Source organism: Rhineura floridana, chromosome 15 (genome assembly GCF_030035675.1).
Source record: "Rhineura floridana isolate rRhiFlo1 chromosome 15, rRhiFlo1.hap2, whole genome shotgun sequence".
Classification (NCBI taxonomy): domain Eukaryota; kingdom Metazoa; phylum Chordata; class Lepidosauria; order Squamata; family Rhineuridae; genus Rhineura; species Rhineura floridana.
Genome location: NC_084494.1, coordinates 1,695,322 through 1,721,495, shown reverse-complemented (window position 1 = coordinate 1,721,495; position 26,174 = coordinate 1,695,322). Strand labels below are relative to the sequence as shown.

The 26,174-nt window shown below is 49.4% G+C and overlaps 1 protein-coding gene across 3 annotated transcripts; it reads left to right on the top strand.

Moving 5' to 3' along the window:
- The first annotated feature begins 6,260 nt into the window (after positions 1 to 6,260).
- On the top strand, positions 6,261 to 25,374 carry ZC3H12A (zinc finger CCCH-type containing 12A). 3 transcript variants are annotated; one of them, XM_061596940.1, is made up of 6 exons: positions 6,261 to 6,828; positions 7,524 to 8,035; positions 19,726 to 19,865; positions 20,673 to 20,907; positions 21,908 to 22,014; positions 22,141 to 25,374. In XM_061596940.1, exons 2-6 carry the CDS (start codon positions 7,548 to 7,550, stop codon positions 23,118 to 23,120), a joined length of 1,950 nt encoding a protein of 649 aa, XP_061452924.1. In that variant the 5' UTR covers positions 6,261 to 6,828; positions 7,524 to 7,547; the 3' UTR covers positions 23,121 to 25,374. The 3 variants fall into 3 exon arrangements, with proteins under 3 accessions (XP_061452924.1, XP_061452926.1, XP_061452925.1); XM_061596942.1 differs by lacking the exon at positions 6,261 to 6,828 and adding an exon at positions 7,327 to 7,416; XM_061596941.1 differs by lacking the exon at positions 6,261 to 6,828 and adding an exon at positions 7,327 to 7,422.
- The last annotated feature ends 800 nt before the right edge of the window (positions 25,375 to 26,174 follow it).

The window sequence follows — 26,174 nt, the reverse complement described above, 5'->3', positions numbered from 1 at the left end:
CCAGGAAAAGTCACAATACAAGGAATGCAGGGGCTCCTCCAGCCCTTGAAGACCAGAAGAGGGGGCAGCTTTTAGGGTTGCCAACAATCACAGAATAAAGAAACCCTCACTTGGTCTGGCTTTTGTGCCTTTAATGGCAGCTTGATGTGCAAAGATCTGTTCCCAGCATGGGAATGTCACCACCTTCTAATGTCTGCAGCTCCTCAGCCCATTGTTATGTGCCTCCAAGTCGACTGCGACTTATGGCGACCCTATGAGTCGGCGACCTCCAACAGCATCTGTCGTGAACCACCCTGTTCAGATCTTGTAAGTTCAGATCTGTGGCTTCCTTTATGGAATCAATCCATTCCTTGTTTGGCCTTCCTCTTTTTCTACTGCCTTCTGTTTTTCCCAGCATTATTGTCTTTTCTAATGAATCATTATTTATTTATTTATTTATTTATTTATTGTAAATAAATAATATGGGGCAGTAGCCCCATAGCCGAAACTCTCTGGGCGGTTTACAGTAACTAAAAACATTAAAACAAATATACAAATTTAAAAACACATCTTTTAAAAACAATTTAAAATACAATTTAAAACATTTAAAACACGTCTTCTCATTATGTGTCCAAAGTATGATAACCTCAGTTTCATCATTTCTAATGTCTGCAGCTCCTCAGCCCATTGCTAAAGGCACCCCGTGCAGCTCTGCTCTCTGCAAAAAAGAGCCCAGTGAGTAGGTGGGCTCTGCCAGCTCAGCAAGCAAGGTGGGGCTCGTAGGAGCTGGTTTCCCAAGGGCAACCCTGGCTGCAGCTGATTCCTGCTCCTTTCTCCTGTCAGAAGAAGTGGATGAAGGCAGAGAGGGCAGCTACACGAGGGGAGAGGAAAGGCCCTAATTCAGGCACACAGCCAAGCGTTACAAACTCCAGCAGTTGCCACATGATCCCAAGTCTGAGAAATCAGGGGAGTCTGCATCTGTCTGCAGCCGATCTGCCCAGCACCCCCCTTGAAGCTGCAGGCCAAGCAGCCCGTGGAAGGAGAGGAAGCGCTATCAAGGGCAAAGGGCGCTTGGCCTGGTCTCCACAGAAACCAGGAAGCAGAGTAGGCTTTTCACGAACAAGCATATTTCTGCCATTTAAATTTTAGGCAAATCTTCCTCACTGCAAAAACTGATTTGCATAGAGGCCAGGTGTTTCCATAAAAATTCTGCCCCAGCATTCGTCAGGAGGCTGTGTCACAATCCTGCCCAGTGCTGGAAGGAGACAAAAGGCAGCAGAAAGGTTTGAACACATAAAGAGTCACCTGGCAGGCAACACAGCCTGTTCGCTTTGCCCCCTCGGCCTCAACCCAAGGCTCCTCCTGGCAGGAAGAAATGGAGAGGGGCGGGGCTGGAAGCTCACCTTATGCCCAAAGTTAAAAGCAGGAATTGCTGTAACTCTGTCAAAACAAAGGTAAAAAGTAAAGGTAAAGGTGTCCCTGCACTTGTAGTGCGAGTCGTTTCCGACTCTTAGGGTGACGTCTTGCGACGTTTACTAGGCAGACTGTATATATGGGGTGGGATTGCCAGTTCCTTCCCCGGCCTTTCTTTATCCCCCAGCATATGCCAGGTACTCATTTCACCAACCACGGATGGATGGACGGCTGAGTGGACCTTGACCCCTTTTACCGGAGATTTGACTTCCTCCTTCCGTTGGAATTGAACTCCGGCCATGAGCAGAGCTTTGGCTGCGTTACCGCCGCTTAGGAGACTTTCCAAGAGACACCTGCCCACTCCTCTTGCGGTCACACAGGATCTTGCCCACAGACACAAATGAATTCAGTGGTACTACTTCTGACAAAAGAAATAAGACATAGGCTGGGGGCCCACTACGCATTTAAAGCACGACTTCCCCCAAAGAATCCTGGGATGTATAGTTTAAGGATTCTGGGAATTGTAGCTCTGCAAGGAGTAAACTACCGCTCCCAGGTTTCTTTGGGGGATGTAATGTGCTTTAGATGTAGAGTATGTATGCAGCCATAAAATGGATGGACATTTCTCATTCCCAGGAGCCAACATCAAATGTTCCCAAGGCACTCAGCTTTCCTATAGCTGAGCTGGTGCAAGTCCCATTGCAATGGTGGGGTTCCCCTTAAATTCCTAGAAACCAGCAACATCAATGTTAGGGATATTTCCAGCCTAGTTACCTGGGTATCCATATATTTATAAGGATCAAGTCTCTTGACTGGTGAAAGAGCTTTGGCTAATCAGCGAAGGCTGCAGCTCAGCTGAAGAGTGCCTGCTTTGCGTACAGGAGGCAACAGGTTCACTCCCCAGCATCTCTGGGACGGACTCCTACCTGAAACCCTCAAGAGTTGCTGATACTGAGCTAGATGGAGCAACAGCCTGATTCTCTAAAGCAGCTTTGAGTGTTCCCATTGGACCCAGTCCCTTGGCTTGATATGTTATTCTTTATTTAAATTGCAGCCTGACATGCATAATGTAGAGCACTGAATGTTTCTCTTTCTTATTATCCCTACCCCCCACTTCTGTTTGCAGCAGTTGATTCCTCAGCAAATGCTTCCAGCTAAACTCCTAGGGTGAGCATCAAACTAACAGCTGCCTTGCTAGCCTGCACTCTTGCTGAATGCACACTGCGAGCCATACCAATTTAATCCAATCGGCCCAGCAGAATCAATCCCACTTGGAGTTGGCCCAAATTTGTGCTTTTCTGCACAGGATTAATACTGCAGAGACTCTAAGCCCCGAGATTAAACCCACAGAAAGAGATTCGAATAGAGAAGTTGATCGATCCGCTATGTTTGGGGGAGAAGATGGATGGAAGCAGTAGCTGCGTTTGAAAGGGTCTAATGTGGCTGCATGAATGCTGCAAACATAACCTCACATGTACCTAGAAGCAAGAACCGGTGAAGTCAAATGGCAACATAACTGTGATACATCTCATTTTGCCATTTTATGCCTAAAGACTTTGAAGTTGACATTGCTACTGATATTGGGGCCCACTTCTCTCTCTCTCTCTTTCTCTCTCTCACACACACACACAGACAGACAGAGTGGAGTGGCAGAACCCTTATCTGCAATGCTTGTTTATTGTATTTATATTCTGCCAAAGCGCCCACGTCATTTCTCAATTTAAAATAAAGTAATTCTCAGGCCAACTTCAGGAGCTGATAGCACAAGGTGCCTGGCCTGCACTTCTGCCTTCCCTCAGGGCAGACAGGTCTTAAGTAGAAGCCCCAGGGAAGGTGGGGCATAGGCTGATGTGACACGTCAGTAGTCTCTGTCTCTCGACCTAATTTCACTTTCCTTTCTGGCCAGTGTGTGTATGTGTGTGTTGATCAAGAGGGAAAAATACAGTCAGGCTGCATACACAATATGCATTTACAGCACACACGCCCCAAGAATCCTGATAACTGTAGCTTGTTAAAGATACTGGGAATTGTGGCTCTGTAAGGGATATCATAATGCCATTATTATCTATAGTGCAATTGAAATTGGAATATTGTATACAGTTCTGGTCACCTAATTTCAAAAAAGGATTCACTAATAGGCAAAAAAAACACCCTTGTGGTTTAAGAACATACCTATAGTCAACAGATATGTCTATCAAACTTTAAAAAGCAGGGAAATGGGGCAGCTATAGTGAATGCACCAGGGGAGGAGGAGACCTTACCTCCTCTCTGACATATTGGACTGCCCTACACATTTGTCAAAATGCAAACACAATTTGGGTTGGTCTTTCACAGTCCAATCCACTTGCTGTTTAGCTTGGAAGAATTTCTCTGCTTTTTAATCAGCTTGGAAGAATTCGGTAATGTGTGACTCTGAGCATATGGTGAGTGGTGGCAACACCTGCCATCTCCAAAGATGGAGAATTATATTTTTGTATGTTTCTTGCTGTTCTTCTTACTTCGCTTTTCTGTGTTACTACTGTTTCTACAGACTCTTACCTAGAAAATTATATTTCTCTCATTATTCATCTTAGAAATCTGTGTCAAATCTGGGGAGAGGAGATGGGGAGGGGGAGTAGAAAGGCAGGCCTAATAATTTGCATGCTTATTGAGTTCAATGGGATTTACTCCCCTGCAATCATGCTTAGGATAGGCAAAACTGACCACAGTGGAAGGGAAGGGGAGAAGCTGGGAGGGATAGGAGGGAGGAGGGTAGGGTAGGTCTGATGATTTGCATGCTTACTGAGTTCAGTGGGATCTACTCCTGTGCAATCATGTTTAGGACAGGTGAAACTGACCTGGAAGAGGGGCAGGGAAGGGGGAGGAAGGGTATGGGTAGGAAGAAGGGGGGAGCAGAAAAGGGGGAGGAGATTGGGTGGGTGGGCACTGAGCAGAAGGGAAGCCCCTTTCCTTTCCAAAAGGAAAATATTGTTAACAGTATCATTTTTGGGTTTCCCCCACCTTTTTATTCTACAGCAGGCACATGTAGCCTCCCACCCAAACTTAAACCAAAGCTGTCCCTGGCCACATCCACACCAGGCCTTTATTCCACTTTAGACAGTCATGGCTTCTCCCATAGAATCCTGGGAAATGTAATTAGTGAAGGGGGCTGAGAGTTGCTAGGAGATGTCCTGTTCCCCTCACAGAGCTTCAATCGGAGCGGCTGACTGGGGGAAGCCAGGACTGTCTAAAGTGAAATAAAGGTCTGGCCTGGGTGTGGCCCCTGATTAGCTAAGGAAAAGAAAGGGGGGAACCCCAAGATGCTAGAAAAAATATTTATTTTTAACAAAAGCACAATGCATTTCGGCCGATATGCGTTTAGGCCTTCATCAGGGGAACAGCTGGTGTGAAATATCCTTCTGTGAGCAGAGTTGCTTGCACTAGTACAACCACCACACTATCATAGACTCCAATGTTAAATTTCTTAAATTAATTTAAAATCAGCCAGGCATTTTTTAAACTTTTAAACTGCAGAAGATGAAGGTTAATGTATGGGGCAATGTCAATAATAGGATTATAGGTACTCTGTGAACATGGCTGATTTCTAATTCATTTCAACAAATTATGAGACCACTGACAGAAAAAAAGTCCAGTGAGGGTCTGGTTTTTTTTCTCGTTTTACATTTTGAACTCTGGATTCTCTCTGAGTGTTTTGTGTATCACCATGAAAACTTAGAGGGTTGTTAAGCAAGCATTTCTGAGTTCAGGACTGTAAGTTTTGTAAGGTTTTGTTTTGAAATGAGCTTATGGGAAGCAGAATAACATAGGGGTATTTTCAATTTAGTATTGTGGAATACAAAAAATCCATGCTGGCTGTAGTATACACACAGCCACTCTTGTGGCTGTATAATATTGTGGAGCCAAGAAAAATGATCAAGGGATTGGAGCCACTCCCCTACGAGGAAAGGTCACAACATTTGGGGGTTTTAGGGAAAAGGTGAGTAAGTGGTGACATATTGATAGGGGTGTAAAATTATGCAAAGTGTATAGAAAATGGATAGGGAGAATTTTATCTCTCAGCGACCATAACAATTTTCACAAGAAGAACTAAATAGTCTTAATGGCTCAGGCTTTAAAGATCATTGTGATGAATCTACATTTCATTCTCATAATACTAGAACTCAGGGCCTTCCAGTGAAGAATGTTGAAAGACTCAAACCAAAGAAAGTACTTTACACAGTGCACAGTTAAACTATGGTGCTTGCTCCCAGCCAGAGGCAGTGATGGCAGCCTCCCCTCCAGTCCACACATGGCAGGGGAATCCCTGGGTCTGAGGACTCAACCATGTGGCTACAGAGCTGGGGGCCACATGCAAGATTACAGCTTTTGCCTGCAGCTCCTCCTTGCCCTGGGATCAGGCAGAATTATGGATCTGATTAGAGGATGGGTTCTGCTTCTCCTGCATACCTCCTCCAAATGCCAGAGCCCTTCTGGCAGAGCTTCTTATTCCTTCCTGGGGCTGAGTCTCACCATCTTCTGGTTCTGGCCTGCTGTGACCTTCTCCTCCCCGACCCAGGAAGGAAGGATGCCTCCCTCCAGGCCTGGCCTGACGTCACTGCTACGCCTTTCCCTGTGGCAACTGCCGCAGGAAATTAACTCTCCAGGGCACCTTGCCCGCAAATCTTAGGAGGCATTCGCTGATTTTTACCTAGCGCAAATGACATCAAAGTGGAAACTGAAAAGGAAACATACTTTAAAGCTAACTGAAGGAAGATCATTTTCGCAGTTAGTAACAAAGCAGCCTGTAGAACGCGAGGGGGGGGGGGCGAGGTTACAGACACTTGTTTTTTGCCCGCTGGCTCACTGCAGACAGCACAATTAAAACAACAACACCCCAGCAGCTGAGCTCAGCTCGGCACCCCCCCTCAGCTGGGCCACCGCGGGCCAGGAGTGTTTCCGCCATCGGGCTTCGCAGCCGCGACCACCCAGCTCCCGCCCCCGCGGCTGAAATTCTGGCTGCCGCTTCGGCGCCTCTGCCCGTCGCGGCCACTGCTTGCTTTTCCCCGGGCGGAGGCAAAGGCCCGTGGAAGCGAGGTCTGGAAGGGCGGCGGGGCTGGCCGCTGAGCGGGCGAGGAGACGCCTTGCGAAGGCCCCCGAACTGTCCGGGCCGGCCCACCGCAGGCCGCGGCTGCCGAAGGCGAGCTGCAGCGCCCCGCTCGTCCGCGGCCAGAGAGGGCTCGGCTCCCCCTTCCGACGGTCGGAGAGGGCGGTTCAGGAAGCGGCGGCGGCGGCGGCTCCTCCCCGGCCCCGCTCGACTCTCGGCTGCCACCAGCTCGGCGCCCTATAAAGAGCCAGCCGCGGCCGGCCCCGCACCGGCCCGATGGAGAAGCGCGCGGGCGAGGCGGCGGAGGACGAAGGGGGGACGACGGGGAGAAGGCGGGCGGGACGAAAAGCCTGGTAAGGAGGGCGCGCGCCGGCCCCTTCCCATCCCGCGAGCGCGCCAGGAGCACCGTCGCTCGGGCGGCGCGCATCGCGGCTCTCTGAGCTCGGGACCGGAGCGCCCCGGGCGTTCTCGGGGTCCCGCTGGTGGCCGCGCGTGAAGGGCCCGAGCGGGATGATCCCGATCAGCAGCTTGCGGCGGTGGGGCTATCCCGGCTGGCCCCCGTGGGGGCGCTTCCTGCACCGAGCCCATCGTCCTGGCCTTTGGGCGGGTAGGGGCCTCCCGGTCACGTGCGCTGGCGGCGGCGAGAACGTCGCCTTACCAGGTGACAGCAGCGGAGGCCGCGCCCTCGGCTTGCCCCTGTCGCCGGGCGGGCGGCAGGGTCGTCGCGCGGAGGGCTGGCTGCGGCCAGGAGTGGGCGCTCGCCCGGTCCCCCAGGCTTCCGGCCTGAGTCATCGAGGCGTGGCTCGGCGAGGCCGTCTCAGCCTGTGCTCCTTGACGGCGGGCGGCGGCGTGGCGCCCTCGGCGGGCCCCGCCGGGCCGGACTGCGCGCCGGGCCGAGCCTGGAGCGCGCGGTGGCGCGACGTTCTGCCAGGCTGCTGGCGGTAGGGGTGAGGGGCTGCCCTTCCCGCGGGTCCCGAGAGCCCAGGCAGGGGAGTCCGCGCCTCTCCGCGGGCGGCTCTAACGGGGAATCGCTCTGTTTCCTCGGCAGGTGCCGGGTGTGAACGGGAGGAGGATGAACCTGAGCAGCCTGCCCGGCGCGCCCGCAGGCTTCCCTGGCTGGAGTGAGCCGTCCGGGCCACAGGAGGAGCCCGGGGGCAGCTGCGCCCTCGAAAGCGGCTATCTCAGCCTGAAGGGCCCCGGCCCAGAAGCGGCCGAGGCGGACCCCGAGCAGGGGCGCTCCTTGCGGCCGGATCGCGCGGAGGTGCAGCTGAAGGTGGACTTCTTCCGCAAGCTGGGCTACTCCTCGGAGGAGATCTCGGTCGTGCTCCAGAAGCACGGCTTCAGTGCGGACACCAACACGGTCCTGGGCGAGCTGGTCAAGCAGGGCATGGCCGTCGGGGAGAAGGACTCTGCGGACGCACCCCAGGAGGCCTTGGAGACGCCGCTGGTTCCCCGGGGAGGCTCAGCCCACAAGAGCCCCACGCGGGCTGCGCCTCCGGAGGGGAAGGAGGGGGAGAACCTGCGGCCGATCGTCATAGATGGAAGCAATGTGGCCATGAGGTAGGACCCAGCCTGTGCCCCCCCCCCCTGCTTGCTTGGCCGGTCGCATGTTGAAGCGGAGGGTGGCGCCTTACAAGCCCAGCCTTTGGGGCTTTTGAAAGGGCCCTGTTCTTGGGGCTTCCTCTCCAAGTCGAGGCACTTTTCCTCCGTAGTCACTTCATGATTGGCTTCCGGGGTGTTCTCAGAGCACTATGTCATGTACCTCCGAGAAGCATCTCGCTTCCATCACCCTGGGAAAGAGATGGGCTTTCTCCTTTTGATCACGGAGCAGATTCTCCAGGCACTAACTGCGCAATAATAACTTACTGTTATTATTGTGTCCACACAATTGCATAGTGCTGGGCTTCTCTAGGAACCGATCCTGCCTGTTATTTCAGGCTCCAGTAGGAGCTCTGGTGGTTGAGGGAGATGGATCAGGACCCCTGCTGCAAAGCTTGCAAGCCATGCTCTGCTGTTTTGCGAGAAAGAAACCCTTTGAGGACCGACAGGGGAGGCCAGGCTGCTTTGCGCTTTGTACCTGCTCCTAAGTCCATCCAAGCACATTTGTATGGGCATTTGGGCCCCACCCATCTTGTGACCCTGCCAGAGTGTCTAGCATTACAAGAATTGATTGCACATGTTTTTAGTGCTCTGGGGAAAAGGGGTGTGGGTGCTCTGCTTTGTCCAGAGAGCAGAATTCTGCTCTGCCCTGTGTCGATATAGTGGTCTCCACTTGGTGTTTTCAGCTACAATTGGCTTGCAGAGTGGCTTACAAAAAAAAATTACCATGGGTTTTTTGGCAGGGGCAGGTGGCAGCGTCTTCTGTCCTCTGACAGTTGATTATACAATCTAGCTGCGTTTTTGGGTGGGGGAGGGGAGACTTGATAGTAAAGATGGCAACTTTCAGAAGCAGCACTTCCATTGAAATGTTACCTGTCTGTCTTTCTGCCTATCTATCTGCCTGTCTGTCTATAATGTTGTTTCCAGCCCAGGAATCTGTTGGGCGAGTAATTTTACTTCAGGGTTAAAGGAAGTGCTGGTAACATACAAATTGCTTGTTCATGCTTTCACAGACAAGTTACAACACTGATTTTTGGATTTTTCTGGGTAAACAATACTTGACCGAGCAGGTTTCCAATTCCTACTATACAGTGATAATTTCTCTCTTGCAGTTGTTGCATATCAGAGTCCACAGGGAACTGCATTTTGTTTTGTTTTAATTGCAAAGAGTGCAGTAAGCAGGGAGAAATCATTTTCAGATGGAAGAGGCAGTGACATGAGGTGTACATGGGGGTTCCTCTGGAATGCAGTTTAAAGCTTGGCTGTCTTACTCAAGTGACAGATGTTCTCCTTTTCTCTGTGATCTTTCTGTGTTTCTTCATGGTGTAGGTTTGTTTTTGCTAGTTTGTTTTAAATCACATACGCGCAAGTCTTCCAGTTCATACAAGAGCATAAAATTCTCACATCAAACTACGCTTCTGGCTGCTCCATATGTTTCCAGGACTAAAAATGTGTTCACCACTTTTCCAGAAGCTTCCCAGTACTGAGGTGGGAGCATTGCAAGGCTGGGGGCTGCCACCACAGAGAAGACCTGGCTGTAGCGTCTCTTGCCTCTGATGGTACCCAGAGCAAAGAAACCCTAAAACCAGGCCTTAATTTTTGCCAGGGCTCTGTCCTGGAGTCCTTTTGTGCCTGGGGAGTAGAGAATAAGAATCCTGTAGAGAATCCCTCTGGCTAAACTATGAGCTATATTTTCTTCATCCAATACCCAATGCCCTTGCACATCTGGAATTAGGGGACACACAACTCCCATGTGACCAGCTGAGGCTTGCAGACAGAGTTGAGCACCTGTCCATCATTTCAGAAGTTAAGCAAACCCCTGTGTTCTGGCCAATTGGAGCAAACTTTTCTAGTTGCCGCCTACATTTCTTATACTCCCATGAAGGTGAGCATGTTGGTTTTGAAAGCGGTCATTCCTGGAATGTCAAACTCTGTGACTGGTGCTGGATTCCACTTGCAGTAGAGAACGCACACACTCCATGCTGGATGTTCTGTTAATTTGGGGGAGGGGACTACCTGATTTTGCAGTTACCCTTAGAAATAAGCTGGTTTAAGAGTTACCTGCTGGGATGAGAAAATCTCTGCAGTCCTGGGGGGGAGGGGGCTTTCTCCCAGCTGGTGTGGTGAGGTTGAGAACCTCTTACACATTCTAGCACGGGTGCGTTTTCTGGTAGGGAGGATGACATCTGCTCATTCTGGGAGCAGTGTTGCTGCCACTCCATTCTCAAAGCAGGCGCCTGTGATCAGCCATTTGGCTGTTGCCGAACTCCTTGGCAGAACAGAGTCCTACCCAAGGCCTTTCAAAAAGGCAGTCAAAGAGCCACCCGCTCCCCCGACTAGACAGCTGCTCGGGTCCAGATAGGTGTGCACCCCTTGCCCTGTGGCATTGCCAACAGTAGTTGCTGCCTTGTGTGTCCTTGATCTCAACAGAGGTTTCAGGATTTTTGATAGTAGATGCAGGCCTGCTTCCCCCTGAACCAACAGACCCTCAAAGGAGAGCACAGGGGCTACAACCTCTACTCATGTCTGGAGCAGATCCATTTCAATCGGGCTTCAGGCCTGGACATGGGACTGAAACAGCCCTGGTCGCCTTGGTAGATGATATGAGGAGGGCGTGGGATAGGGGCGAATGCACCTTCCTTGTCCTCCTTGATCTCTCAGCGGCTTTTGATACCGTTGACCACGTTATCCTCTTGGATCGCCTGGAGAGTTTAAGTATGGGGGGCACTGTATTGCAGTGGTTCCATTCCTTCCTCTCTGGTAGGTACCAAAGAGTGGCATTGGAGGATGAGGTTTCGGATCCTTGGCCTCTCACTTGTGGGGTGCCACAGGGTTCCATCCTCTCCCCGATGCTGTTCAACATCTATATAAAGCCGCTGGGGGCAATCATCAGGAGATTTGGGCTGCAATGTCATCAGTATGCGGATGACATGCAGCTCTATCTCTCATTTAAATCTGCACCGAGGTTGGCTGTAGAAACCCTGTCCAAGTGCCTGGAGTCGGTGAGTGGCTGGATGGGAAGGAATAAGCTGAAGCTGAACCCTGACAAAACCAAGGTACTGTTTGTGGGAGACAAGGGAAGGCGGGGGGATGTGGACCTGGTGCTCAATGGGGTACGATTGCCCCTGAAAGACCAGGTCCGCAGCCTGGGGGTCATTCTTGACTCCCAGCTGACCATGGAAGCTCAAGTCTTGGCTGTGAGCCGGGCGGCGCTGTATCAACTCCATCTGATACGGAGGCTGCGCCCCTACCTTCCCAACCATCTGCTCCCACCAGTAGTACATGCCCTAGTCACCTCTTGCCTAGACTACTGTAATGCGCTCTACGTGGGGTTACCCTTGAAAACGGTCCGGAAGCTGCAACTGGTACAGAACGCGGCGGCTCGTCTGATTAAAGGCAGCCGCCGGCAAGATCACATCACTCCAGTGCTGAAGGAGTTGCACTGGCTACCGGTTGTTTACCGGGCCCAATTCAAGGTGTTGGTTTTGACCTTTAAAACCCTACACGGTTTTAGCCCAGTCTATCTGAAGGAGCGCCTCCAGCATCGTCAGGGATGCCGCTCAACAAGATCAGCCTCAGAAGACCTTCTCTCGATCCCACCGGTTAAAACAGCTAGACTGGTGAGGACTAGAGAGGGGGCTTTTTCAATAGTGGCCCCCACCCTGTGGAACTCTCTCCCAAATGATCTCCGCCATGCCCCTTCTATGATGAGCTTCCGCCGGGCCTTGAAGACCTGGCTCTTCAGGCAGGCTTTTGGGGTGGGTTAGGTTTCTTACTGTTATGGTTTGAAATTTTAATGTTTTAATGTATTGTTTTATCTTGTACGTCGCCCAGAGTGGCTGGACATCCAGCCAGATGGGCAACTAATAAATTTATTATTATCATTATTATTATTATCATTATTATTATTATTATCATCATCATCATCATCATTATCATTATTATTATTATCATTATTATTATTATTATTATTTTCTTTCTGAGCAATCTGCCTGTTGTTTGTCTTGCAAACCTTTTTTTTTAAAAGCCCACCACCACCAGGACTAGGAGGGTGTTGGTTTAGTTCCTTCTGATCCCTCCGCTCACATCCTGCTTGGCTCCCCTGATTACTAGAGGGGAGTTTTGCTAGGCAGAGCCAGCTTCCTGCGTGAGGGAAGTGACACAGTGTTCCTTCTTGATTCACCCTCCCCTGGATAATACTCAATGCAACTATATGCAAATCTTAGAGGGGTGTGTGGAGGAGAATTGGCCTCGACTTCCTTCTAAGGGAATTTTTCACGGTTGTTTCCACATCAGATGAGTCTGCGAGGCTCTTTCCTTCACCAGCTGCTGCAGTTCCACATGAGGGTTTTAGGAAACTGCATGCAAATTTGCAATAGGGAAGAGAGTGTTTGGTAGAGGTGAATCTTTGCCCTCGAGGAAGTTTCAGCTTTGACTGTGGATTTTCTTTCCTTCTGTTGTGTTTCAGTGGTGGCTCTCTCAGCCGCCAACGTCCAGCGTGGTCTAATTTCAGATGGTCTGAGGCAGGCAGGAGGGGCTCCTGGAGAGCCAGTGTTTGTCCTGATACCTTAACAATGAATAAAAGTCAGTTGAGTTTTGTTGCTGAGAGCATTCCCAGTTACTGTGCCGTGTATCAAAGGAGGGAGCTTCAGAACTGTAACAGGATTGAGAGAATGTCGCTTCTCTCCCTCCACCTCCTGTCCCTGAAGGACCACCGTAGGAGACCAGCTGCATCCCCTGGAGCAACAGTCGGTGTGTTCCTTCGCCCTGATCCCAGGACCGTAATGGTTGCGCCCAGAAAGGCCCGGGGAGCCAGCCACCCCTCCCTCGCCATGCAGGCATCCCTGGCAGCAGCACCTGCGGCTGGGGGGGACTCCTGCCTGAAACCCTGCAGAGCAATGGCCACTTGATGTAGCCTCGCCAGTACTAAGCTACACAGATCAGTCGTCTGTCTTGCTGTCAGGCCCATGGTTTGTTCTTCCAGTGCCCCTTTTATTATTGTTGTTGTTTGATTTCTATCCTGCCGTTCCTCCCTTCTGCTGCTGGGAGACCCAATGGGCAAGTGACAGTCATTCCCCAAGAGGTCCATTCCACGCAGAGCTGGGTGTCAGGATGTTAGGCAATGTTAGTTAAGGCTACCAGGGCCCGGAGGAGCTGAGCGAGGGTGCAGTTTAGCTTGTTGAGAAGGTGGTCCTTCATGGGGAGGAGGAAGAGAGAGGATGTGAACTCAGTTTGCTACCAACTCTTCTCTCCCCTCCCCTTAATTTTGAGCTACATGTTAGGAGGCAAAGGCTTCAGGAAATTCTAAGCAATGCCCCTGAGCATGGGCAGAGCCACTTGCACTGTTTTTTAAAAACTGTTTTTATTTTGCAAATATAACAGGGAAAAAGGCATCAGCTCACATTAACAATAAAAGATAATCCATCAATCTTGACTTAAACATGTGTGTTTAAATATCTTTTTATATATAGTATTTATAGACTAAGTAAAGCCCATCGTTTCAAAACATGAGAGATCTCTGTCATCAATCTGTTTAAATTCAGTTTAATCATTTGAGAAATTTCTCTTGGAACCAAAATACCTAACTATATTAAAATATCTGGGTACTAACAAAATTGCCAAAGCATATAAACAAGATAACTTAATAGTGCTCACTGGCAATTTGGATTTTAACAAATTAATCCTATCGCCAGAAATTACACAAAATCAATTTTATTAGTTCCAGTATAGATGATTAGGGCCCACTAATAAATAATAAATGAGCTGCATTCACAGCTATTTTAAATTTCACTTGTTAGGGTTCAGAACCAAGAGTATCTCTCTTCTGCCAAATTGCATACACCTCTGGCTCCAAACATAAGTATCAAAGACCTCACTCAAAAATTCAATTTGTCCTTGCTTGTGAGTTGGGAGAAAAGTGTAAGATTCTGATCCAATTTATAAACTCTTGAGGAAACCCGCATTTCTTCAAAGGTACAAAATTAAACTGCCAAAATATTTTGTCAAACACTTCTTCAGCATCAGCAGAAATAATCATAGCCACATCAGTTCTTTTATTCAAGCAACCAGATTTGCTGCCAACTCAAATTATCTGTTCCTGACCTTTGGTGAATAAAGCCCACCTGGTCTGGCTATACTAATGTTGTTATTACAGCCTGAAATCTATTAGCAAGGATCGCTGTTAATATCTTGGCATCTACATTAATTAAGGAGATTAATCTAGAATCGTAGAGTTGGAAGGGGCCTATAAGGCCATCAAGTCCAACCCCTTGCTTAATGCAGGAATCCAAATTAAAGCATACTCGTGGCTGTTCAGGTGGCTGTCCAGCTGACTCTTAAATGCTTCCAGTTGGAGAGCCCACCACCTCCCTAGGTCATTGGTCCCATTGTCATACGGCTCTAACAGTTAGGAAGTTTTTCCTGATGTTAAGGTGAAATCTGGCTTCCTGAAGCTTGAGCCCATTATTCCATGTCCTGCACTCTGTGAGGATGGAAAACAGATCCTGGCCCTCCTCTGTGTGACAACCGTTCAAGTCCTTGAAGAGGGCTATCATGTCTCCTCAGAGTTAAACATGCCCAGTACTTTCAGTCTCCCTTCATAGGGCTTTGTTTCCAGTCCCCTGATCGTCCTTGTTGCCCTCCTCTGAACCCTTTCCAGTTTGTTTCCATCCTTCTTAAAGTACAATGTCCAGAACTGCATGCAATACTCAAGATGAGGCCTAACCTGTGCCAAATAGAGAGGAAGTAGCACTTCACACGATTTGGAAACTATACTTTTGTTAATGTAGCCTAAAATAGTATTTGCCTTTTTTGCAGCCACATCACACTGTTGGCTCCTATTCAGCTTGTGATCAACAACAATCCCAAAATCCTTCTTGCATGTAGTATTGCTGAGCCAAGTATCCCACATCGTATAACTGTGCACTTCATTTCTTTTTCCTAGGTGTAGAACTTTGCAGTTCTCCCTCTTAAATTTCATTTTGTTGTTTTCTGCCCAATGCTCCAGCCTATCAAGATCCCTTTCAATTTTGTTTCTGTCTTCTGTCTAGCTATCCCTCCAATTTTGTATCATCTGCAAATTTGATAAGCATTCTTGCACCTTCTCATTCAAATCATTAATGAAAATGTTGAAGAGCACCGGGCCCAGGACTGAGTGTTGTGGTACCCTGCTCATTAACTCCCCCCAGTTTAAGAAGGAACCATTGATAAGCACTCTTTGAGTACGACCTGTAGCCAACTGTGGATCCACGTGATAGTTGTTCCATCCTACACACATTCAACTAGCTTGTTAATCAGAAAATCATGGGACACTTTGTCAGAAGCTTTGTTGAAGTTAGATATATTATGTCCATAGCATTCCCACAGTCTACCATGGAGGTTACCCAATCAAAAAATGAGATAAGATTAGACTCGTGGGATTTGTTCGTTCTTTTGTCCTTTCATCGACAGGTAAAAACTTTCTTATTTCAGCAAGCCTTTGATTCCGAAGGTGGCTAAGGATAGGCCCAAAAGGAGGTTATATTGTTCTTGCTTGTTTATTTTTTAATTATTCTGATTTTATGAGTATAGTTTTTAATTATCAGAAACAGTTTAATGCTATTTTAAATTAGAGTTCATTTTTTTAATTATATCTGTCTATATTTATTTATTTATGTATTATATGCTTTTAACTTTGGTAGGTTTTAATTGTATCTGTTTTTTATCTGGAAGCCGCCGTGAGTTCCAATTTGGAAAAACGGCGGGGTATCAATAAAGTTAATAATAATAATAATAATAATAATAATAATAATAATAATAATAATAAATCCATGTTGGCTTCTAGTAATCACTGCACTGTTTTGAACGTACTTACAGACTAGCTGCTTTATAATCAGCTCCGTAATTTTCCCGGGGTTGATGTCAGGCTGACTGGTCTGTAGTTCCCAGGTGCCTCCTTTTTGCTCTTTTTGAAGATAGGGAGAACATTAGCCCTTCTCCAGTCATCCATCACTTCATCCATCCTCCATGATTTCGCAGAGATAATAGACAGCGATTCCGAGAGTTCTTCAGCCAGTTCCTTCAATCCTCTAGGATGCAGTTCGTTGGGCCCTGGAGATTTGAACTTGTTCAAAGTGATTAGGTATCCCTTGACCAATATGCACAGCTAGCATTATCTTTGACCAGGCTTGGGAACAACAAATATGGCCATCATGCAGTGAAGATGGCTCAGGTACCAGTTTCAAAAGCCTTTCAAAAGCACTGCTGAGTGATTGCACCTCAGGTGCCTTGGCCCCAGGCAAGCTGTGCTTTCTGGGCAGGCAAATCCCCTTGGCAGAAAAACAGAGGGAGGGCAATGACCTACTTGTAAAAGCGACAGCTCACGTGATGTGTTTGGATGAGTCAGAAGACTTCCAAGGGACCTGCGAGGGCCAGCAGGCCTTGCCCAGCTGTTGGACAAGGAGTGAAGGTGTCTGCCATTCCATTGTTGCAAGGCTTAATTCAGAACGGACTCCCAAACTGGTCTCTGTGAGCCACCAGAGGGTCACGAGCTTCATTCTGGTGGTCCATGGCATGTCGAGAGAGCCAGTGTGGCATAGTGGTTAAAGTGTTGGACTACGACCTGGGAGACCAGGGTTTGAATCCCCACACAGCCCTGAAGCTCCCTGGGTGACCTTGGGCCAGTCACTGCTTCTCAGCCTCAGAGGGAGGCAATGGTAAACCCCCTCTGAATACCACTTACCATGAAAACCCTATTAGGGTAGCCATAAGTCAGGATCGACTTGAAGGCAGGCCATTTCCATTTTTTCATGGCATGTCTGGGAAGAACACTTGCCGTTTCAATTCTATGGAATACAATCTAAGAAACAAAAGAAGCCATTAAATACAATTAAAAACCACCCAGCACCCAGCACAGCACCTGGCAATTGCTACAACAGGCAGAAAAAACCCATTACGCAGTCCACCAAGACCCTTGGCGATTTCCAAGGAGCCAGACTACGACCTGGGAGACCAGGGTTCAAATCCCCACACAGCCATGAAGCTCACTGGGTGACCTTGAACCAGTCAGTGCCTCTCAACCTCATGAAAACCCTATTCATAGGGTCGCCATAAGTCGGAATCGACTTGAAAGCAGTCCAGTAAGTAAGTAAGGGGGGTGAGTTTGGGAATCACTGGCTTAGTATATACCTTCCCGATCTTCAGTGCGCCCCCCGTCAGTTAAATGAGGTGCTGCAGGTGGCTCCTGGGGGGGTCAGTGGTGCGCCTTAGCTATGGAATGCTCTCCTGAAGGAAGCTCACCTGGCACTTAAGTTGCGGTGAAGACCTTTATTCTCCCAAACTGCTTAACCCGTCAGTGTTCTAATTTGTTTTCAGTTTTATCATATGTAGTGTTATGTTCGTGTGTTTTATGGCTTGAATCTCTGTTTTGTGAACTGCCCAGAGAGCTTTGGCCATTGTCCAGTATAGAAATATCAAAACTAAGTAAGCCCAGAAAGAAGTCAATACTGGCCATCCTTTCTCGAGCCCTTTTGCAAAAGCTGAGAGGCAATTCTGGATGCTTGTGGCAAAGGCGGAATTAGAACCCAGGTTCCTGAGACCATCTTGGGGCTTCTGCTTCCCTTTCAGTTTTAAAGGGCCAGCCTCTGTCCATCATGGTACCCTGTGAAAGAAAGAATAGGCTGCTGCCTTAGTGGGACATCCATTTTCCTTCTCGCTGTTTGATCTTAAGGCCTGCTTTTCCTCCTCCCTTCCATTTGGGGTGTGGCTAATTAAAGAGCTATGAGAATGCCCTTGTTTTCAGTCACAAGGAATTAGTGTATTCAGTCTGTGCAAACATGATATGCATTGTGCTTGTTTTTTTGTGGGGGCGGGAAGCAAGCGCTTGGCACTTGCCCTCTCCCTCCCAACAGTTGCAAATAGTGCTCTCAACTTCACTACTGAGTGGTGACATTTTTCCTGCTGGCACATGTGCGAATTGCACAAAGGCCTTGGACAGGAAATGGGTTTCGCCCTCTGAGGAAACTACCAGGCGAACTTAAGTTGTCAGTGCTGGATCACAGCCCAGATGAGCTTCTGATCTGGCTGCCTCTTGCATGAGGCTGGGATCTGGATGATCTGTTCCCTGCACTGCAGATGTGTGGGAGGGGGAGAGGTTTGCTGGAAGCAGTTACTCCACAGGGAAGAGGCTGTACTCTGTGCATGCTTAAGGGGAATCTACTCTTCACCAGTTCCAAGGCTCAAGTTCTCTTGACAGTCAAAATAGGTTTCTTTGGCTTAGAGGAATTAGACAAGTTTGCTCTATATTTATGTGCCTGTCCTTGATCCCCCGAATCGAATCTCCGGTAAAAGGGGCCGAGGTCCACTCAGCCTTCCATCCATCCGTGGTCGGTAAAATGAGTACCCGGCATATGCTGGGGGGTAAAGAAAGGCCAGGGAAGGAACTGGCAATCCCACCCCATATATATGGCTTGCCTAGTAAATGTCACAAGACATCACCCTAAGAGTCGGAAACAACTCGCACTACAAGTGCGGGGACACCTTTACCTTTTTTACCTTGATCCCCCAGTAGCCCCCTTTCTACACCCCCAGGAAAAGATGTTTTCTTAGAGAGAAAGGTCTGCCCTGTGTTACCAAGATGAATACTTGTGGTAGCTCAGTCTGCATGCAGGATTTCTGCAATCACACCTTCAGTCGCTCTACTGTACATGCTCATCAGCAGCACTGATGTTGCACGTTAACTTTCCAGAGAGCTAATTTGAGCAGGAAGAGGACAGGGGGAGGGGGGAGACGCCTGCTGCAAGCCAGGAAAGGGCAGCACAGGCTGCTTGGCCTGGCAGTGGCAAGAGGAGGAACTCTGTGAGGACCCGAGCCAGGGCTTGGGATGGGGAAGCATTCTTGCAGACTTCTTCTGGGTTGTGTGTCTGGGAAAGCTCACATGTTCAGAGTTGTTTTATTTATTATATTCATTATTGTTTTGTGTTATTTGTAGCATTTATATTTATTTATTACATTTATACCCCTCCTTCCTTTTCATGCTAGAAACCCAAAGCGGCTTACATCTGGTTCCCAGGCGGTCTCCCGTCCAGGCACTGACAGACCTGACCCTGCTTAGCTTCAGCAGGGAGCTGCCTCATGTGCCTTCAGGCCATACTGGCCACCAGTATAATTCCCTGGGCGGCTCACAATAAATAATAAAACCTGTTGAGCCAGAGGTCCATCTTGCATCTGATAGACAGATGTAGAGATATGAACAAATGCCAATGACTTGTTTTGCTATGGTATGGGGGATGGAGACTTAGTGGACAGAGGGGGCCTTTTGTATACCCTTCCCTCTTGCGGCTGGAGGCCTCTGAACCGTGCAAGGGAAGCATTGTTTTTTGGATCACCTTGCATGCCTCCAGTATCCAGGTCTGTCTTCTAGGATCTGGCTGTAGCTTCCAGTGGGGTCCTCTTCCTTGTTCCACCATAGCTGGATCTGCCTTGAAATGTTGGTGAGGAAGAAGCCCAGGGGGCCCAGGTCAACAGTGGATTGTCCCAGAGAGCCACTCTGAGAAGAGGGAATGGGAGGGCAGCATCCCAGTAGAGTAAAGCTGCCTCTCCCGTGCCAGTATTCCTGATGCATGGGCCCAATCAGACCTCTGACACTGAGCCCTTGGGTCTCCATATCTTTGCAGCCACGGGGACAAAGATGTTTTCTCCTGCCGGGGTATCCTGCTGGCTGTGAACTGGTTTCTTGACCAAGGACATGCAGACATCACGGTCTTTGTGCCATCCTGGAGAAAAGAGCAACCGAGGCCAGACGTCCCCATCGCAGGTAAAGTGTTGACTTGCTTGGTCAGGTGTGCATTGGGCACATTGACACAGTTAGTTAGCTTGGGATGACTGAGACCAATAGCAAGGGGAGGGACTGGTGCAAAGGTTGTTGGCTGTTTTCCTCTAATGTTGGGCTGGTGGCTGAGTGCACCAGCATGCCCTACACGACGGCTGAGATCGCGTCTCACTCCTCCACCCACCCCCTGAGAGCACTTGGCTCTCCCATCCAGTCAGTCACCCCACTTGCCTCTTCAGTGGCACTCTTCCCTCCTCGGCTGGTGGTCTGCATTGCCGCTGATCGACTGGGCTGCTTTGGGACACAAGTTCAGAACACTCCTTCTAGAGGCACTGCAGAGTCCAAGTCTGAACGTTTTCCTGAAGTCTTGTGAACTTTCCTCGCTAGGGCAAGTTTCCAGTGGCAAATGTTTGTGGATGCAGAGATTGTGTCACGATCAAGACTAGCTTTAGTTTTGTGGTTTGCCTTTGTTAGTGTTGCTTGTCCCAATAGCTGGGGACAGGGAAGGCTGGAAACTTATCTGAAATAAAACAAAGCAGTAAAGTGTGATGCGGCATTTGAGCTCTCCTCAGAGCGCGAGATGGAAGGTTCACAGCTGGGTGGGGGTGGAAGGAAACATTGATGGGTTGTCTCAGCAGTGGCGTAACTGGGTCAGGCCATGCCTCTCATACCATATTCCAAGAGTAGCTCCTCCAGGCCTCTGGCCAACTTTCTTGCCTCCCAAGTTGTTCTGTAACTATCTGGCCCTTCAAGAGCTTGGGCAGGTGGTGACTTCAGTGCATCTTGTTGTAGACCAGCATATCCTCCACGACCTTGAGAAGAAGAAGATCGTTGTCTTCACGCCTTCGCGGCGGGTGGGGGGCAAGCGGGTGGTCTGCTATGATGACCGTTTCATTGTGAAGCTGGCCTATGAGTCGGACGGCATCGTTGTTTCTAATGACGTCTACCGAGACTTGCAGTTGGAGCGGCCTGAGTGGAAAAAGTTCATTGAAGAACGCCTGCTGATGTATTCGTTTGTCAGTGACAAGTAGGTCCTTGGGCACTTGAGGGAAGTGGAGCATGGGGAGAGGTTGTGGGAAAGCAGAATGGGTGAGGGGAGCTGAGAACCTCTGCTTTCATTGGGGGAGGCTACCCTGGATGGCTGCCAAAGAGGGTGCCTGGGGAGCTCTTGGAAGCTAGACATGGTCAGAAGGCAGCGGTGTGGTGGCCAAGCGTGCGGCTTCAGTGCCCACCCCCAGGTATAGCAGAAACAGACTGCATTAAACAGGTGCTACAGAGAGTCTGTTTTGCTAGCAGAATGGCCAGTTAGTGCATAATGTCTTGGCTCCAAGTTACAGGCAGCCAAAGAACCACGTTCGCCACCTGAGGGCCAATCAACAGGCTCCAGTCTCTGTCCCTTTCTTGCCAAGGTTTGGGGATGGCAGTGGCCAGGAGCTGGGCCTTCTCAGTGATTTCTTCCAAATTTGGGGACCTCCACCCTGGAGAACTTAGAGCCTATTTTTCCTTTCTTTTTTTTTCCAGAGAGCATTTGGGTTTTCTGTGGCTGTCCGTTGTATGGCCACTGCTGTGACCTCGCTCTTGTTTTTACATATATCGTTGTAAACTGCTGGGAAAGTGGTTTAGTCTTCTTAACAGAAAGAAAAAAGGGGGAAAGTGGTTGATCTTGGCATCAGACCAGCTGCCAAGCTCTGCCCTGGCTGGAGGCCATCAGATCCCCGCTCTGGTGTTGCTGCCGCCACTGGGCTCCACCAACCCCGCCTGACTCAGCTGCTCAGTCCAACCCTGGCAGGCTCCGATTGGAGGGGGGGTCCCGCAGAGCAAAGAGCTGCAAGTGAGCCAAGGCACTGCGAGGAAGGCAGTGCCCTCCCCAGGGAAGGCTGTGAGGTGCCCTCTGCACCCCATGTGGCCACGGAGCATCCAGAAGGGCCTCCTGCGACGTGAGCTGCAAGTTCATGGAAGTGCTGGGGGGGGATTGTGGCCCTTGGAAACGGCTGCTGTTGACAGAGTCTTGTGCTGCCTGACTTCAGGTTCATGCTGCCCGATGACCCCCTTGGCCGTCATGGACCCAGCCTGGACAACTTTCTGAGGAAGAAGGCAGTGGTGCCCGAACAGAAGAAGCAGCAGTGCCCTTATGGTGAGGCCAGCCCCCCCCACTTGCTCGTGGTCTCTCTTTGAGGAAGGAGATCTCATATAGTTGCACCGTGAGGGGGGTTGGTTTGGTGGGATGGTTTTGCTGAGGTTCTACCCTTTTTCTTTACAGGTAAGAAATGCACCTACGGGATCAAGTGCAAGTTTTACCACCCTGAGCGGCTCAACCCGCTGCAGCGCTCTGTTGCCGACGAGCTCCGCGCCAATGCCAGGCTGTCTCCAACCAGGAGCACTCCAGCTGCCAGAGAGGAGAGGTTGAGCCGACGGCCTTCCCAGGCAGGACTCCTGAGCTCTCTGCCCCCCGAGAGCGAGAAGATCCCCTTGCAGAAGGCTCCCATGGAGAAGAGCCATAAAGCCAAGCACAGAGAGGTGCCCCCGCTCCTGCTCAAAGGGGTCACCCATGTGGCTGGCACCCCCGCCAAGAATGGGGGGACCAGTGGCAGCCTCAGGCCTCCGGAGTGGTACCAGCCGCCTCCCGTGTCTCCCGTCATGGATTCCCTTTCTTACGTCTCTCAGGATCAGTTTGATTCGGGCATTGGCTCCCTGGAGAGCCAGCTCTCTGAGATGTGGCCCAGCCCCTTGGGTGGCCACAGCAAGCACCCCCACCACTGCAGGGGGCAGAGGCCTGTCTATGAGCTCTCTCCGGACCCCGAGTCCAGCAGCTACAGCCAGCCTCAGCCCCAGAGCTACTGCAAACCCACCTTGGGATCTGGCTCCAGCACCAGCTTCTTGCCTTACAGTCCAGACCTGCCCTCTGGCAGGGTAGTTCCTCACTCCCTTCCAGGGTACAGCATCCCTGCCGACTCGAGGGTTTCTCTGGGGCCAAGAGCCAAGTACTGGTCTGAGCCCTACCAGCCTGCAGCACCCAGGGATGTGCCAAGAGCCCACCAGCTGGCCTGCAGTGAGGCCTCCTGCCCATGGCCTTCACCAGACCGCTTTGCCGAGGAGCGGGCAAATGTGCACGTCCGGCTGTGTGGGATCTTCCACCCTCACCTGGTGGATGCAGTCATGCGCCGCTTCCCACAACTTCTGGACCCCCAGCAGCTCGCTGCTGAGATCCTCACCTACAAGTCACAAAATCCTGGGGTGTAAAGCGGAGAGAGAGCAAGTCCTGTTCTCCTGGGCAGGCGGCAGGAAAGGTCCCATAAGCTCCCATCTCGAGCTCCAGTTTAACATGAAAGGTCTCAATAGGCCAGTGGCCACTTAGGATGGGTAGGGACCACCACCACCACCATGCCTTTCTGGGACAGGTGGCTCTTCACTTAAGAAGCGGGATTTTGGCTCCTAGGACACCCTGATGAACATCTCACAGGAACCCTTGTCCAGTCAGCAGGTTCCTCTGACTCCTCATCACACATGGAGCCCTGCCCTGCGCCCAGCGTCAGCGGCTCCATCCAGCACAAGACAGTCACATGATGCAACTGCCCTGCTGAAGTGAAGCCAGTCTGGGTCCATTTAGTGGCTGGATGGGAGAATCTCATGTATGTTGCCTTGATTCCGCAATGGAGAAAGGGGGGGGGAATATAAATTTATTTAAGGAAATAAAGAACAGGCCCTTTCCTTATAATACCAGAGGTAGGGAACTGAAATCTAGCTCTGCCAGCATTGCTGTAACTTTGTTTTAACTCTTGGCTTCCTTTAATAAGTCAAGGACAACAGCCCCATGTGGCTGGATCTTGTGACCCTTTTCTGCTCACCTTGTATGGTGGGTGGTGTTAAGTGTCAGCTTAATTTGTTCAAATCTCAGACTTTGAATACGTTCTTTCCTACTCTACCACCACCATCATCATCATCACCACCACTAAGTTCCTCGTGCCCATGGCCATGGAGAAAAGATGGAAATGTATAGCTAAATTTGTCTACCAAGAGACCAGAAGACCGAGGGGTGGAAGAGGGACTTGGTGGCTGCTCCGTACCTGGGAAAACCTCCATTATCCTTCTTTTATTTCTCCTTCTGGCTTGGCTATCCAGCTTCCACTTCCTTGATTCTTGTCTGATGTTCCACATACCTGGAATTGTACCAGGCAAAGCATAATGTTTGGAGCTGAGCAGAGGACTCATTGTTCACTTTTTTAAAGTCATTTTATTCTGGAGCCATAAAATCTGAAATCTCAGAAGCTGCTAGAGGGGAGATCGCTTCCTAACTACTACCTATTTCGTGTAATATATTCCTAGTTGAGTTTGGGGTTTTTTCTGCAGAATTTGGATCACCAGAGAATATTATGCTCTTCCCCTTCATCTAAGCTCAAAGGCCAGGTTCACCACTGAAAGGCTTCTGTTGATCGGCCAGGAGCTTCTTCTGCCCAGAAGTGGGGAGAGGCCTCTCCAGCTGAGAAGATGCTCGATGGCACATTTTGGCAGTGGTGACCCTGGCAAAAAGGAGTTACAGGCTCTTTCTGGCTTTCCCATAACATTGCTATGATTAAAAAACCTCTTTGTATTTTGTGTACTCCAGAACGTAGGTATTTTAAGACTAATTGTCTTGCAAGATTTATTGATGTAGGGAACTGGAATGCCTTGTGGAGCTGAGCTCTCACAGCTTACAAAGGGCCACTCTACTTAACTTCAGACTTTCTCCAGTGCTGTAGAAAGGCACATCTCTAAGTGTGGGGAGAGACTGTATGTAGTTTGTTACTCCTCTAGTGGCTCAGTCTTGGTGACTGGTAAGTCCGATATTAACTGTTATAGATACCTTCGGTAATGAATTTATAGCAATTGATACTGGTTCCTGCTCTTTTTAAAAAGTGTGTGATTCACTTGCAGGCCAGGAGCAGTTGATCTGTTGATGCATATTGTATCCCTCTGTATACGTTATGTATTCTCCTGTGTGGTCCATCGAGTGGTTTAAGCTGAGACCATCCCTAGTGATAGGTGGTTGAGGGAAAAGTGAGGCACGAGCCCCATGGGCGCTTTGGAGGGCTGCTGTGAGCGGCTTCTTCCTTCTCACATGCGCCAGAGGGACGGATCAGCCCAGCTAGCACTGTGTGCTGCAGGAACCACCCGGACCCAGAAAACCCTGTATGCCTGGTTATTATGACAACATCACAGAACTGTGATGTTTCATGTTAGTAAGCAAAATGCTTTTTAACAATTGTTTGTAGTCTTATAACGTTACACATTTTGTAAATTACATGAGAGATGGTTTTTAATGAGATAGGATCCCTTGATGATGATGCTTTTCCTTTCCTCTGCATGATCAGGGTTGCTGTCTCATACTCAGAGGCAGATTATTTTAAATTACCTGGATCAGTGAACACTTTGGAACTTGCTGTATCTCTTTCTGAAGCAATAATTACTGACTGTGTTGCACCAATTAAAGGCCCTGGTTCCTCAGGTTGCTCTTGTCTATCGCCTGCTTAATTGTTGCATTCCACTGATGCTAAAGAAAATGCCTCCAAGTGGAAGCAGAAGGTTCAGTGGACAAATGCTCTGACCCTGGTGGCAGGCAGCTCCAGACATTCTTCTGCTGCTGGTATAAAAAGACACATATAATCACTCTGTGGTTTGGGGGGCAGGAAATGAGATGCTCTCTGCTTGGGGTGGGAGTTTCCTTCTTTGTGTCTTTGCTTTATTATGCCCTGTACACTGAGCTGAGCTTTGGACTTTGGACCTTGCTCATCATGGGGCGTTCCCCTTTTGTTTAGTCCCAGCAGGCTGCCTGGGTTTGCCTGTGAGACCAGAGCGAGCGTGAGGTAAACTGCATCCCCATTCACTCTCTCTCTCCTCCCACAGTCGGTTCAGCCGGAGACATGTGGCCTGAAGGCTTTCAGCTCTCAGAGGGGTCGGTCCTAGAGGAAGAAGGTGGTGGTTGTTGTGGGTCCTTTGATTTCTCAAGGGACTAAGCCTTGGGAAATAGACACATTTCTTCAATGGTGTCTTAAGGTGCCTCCATGCCGTTGCTTTCTCCCTCCTCAGCTGCCATCAGTAATGGCCACAGAAACAAAGAGGTGCCACCCAGAAACTTGGGCAGTTCTGCCCATTTATTTATTTATTTATTTGTTTGTTTGTTTATTGCACTTATATACCGCCCCATAGCCAAAGTTCTCTGGGTGGTTTACAGCAATCAAAAACATTAAAACAAATATACAATTTAAAACACATATTTTAAAAACAATTTAAAACACATTTTAAAATTTAAAACAATAT

What these genes read in the sequence shown, in the direction of transcription:
- ZC3H12A (XM_061596940.1), top strand. Translation starts at nt 7,548, where the DNA reads ATGAACCTGAGCAGCCTGCCCGGCGCGCCCGCAGGCTTCCCTGGCTGG. An exon ending in GGAAGCAATGTGGCCATGAG is followed by an intron (nt 8,036 to 19,725) that starts GTAGGACCCAGC and finishes ATATCTTTGCAG; the next exon opens with CCACGGGGACAAAGATGTTT. An exon ending in TATTCGTTTGTCAGTGACAA is followed by an intron (nt 20,908 to 21,907) that starts GTAGGTCCTTGG and finishes GCCTGACTTCAG; the next exon opens with GTTCATGCTGCCCGATGACC.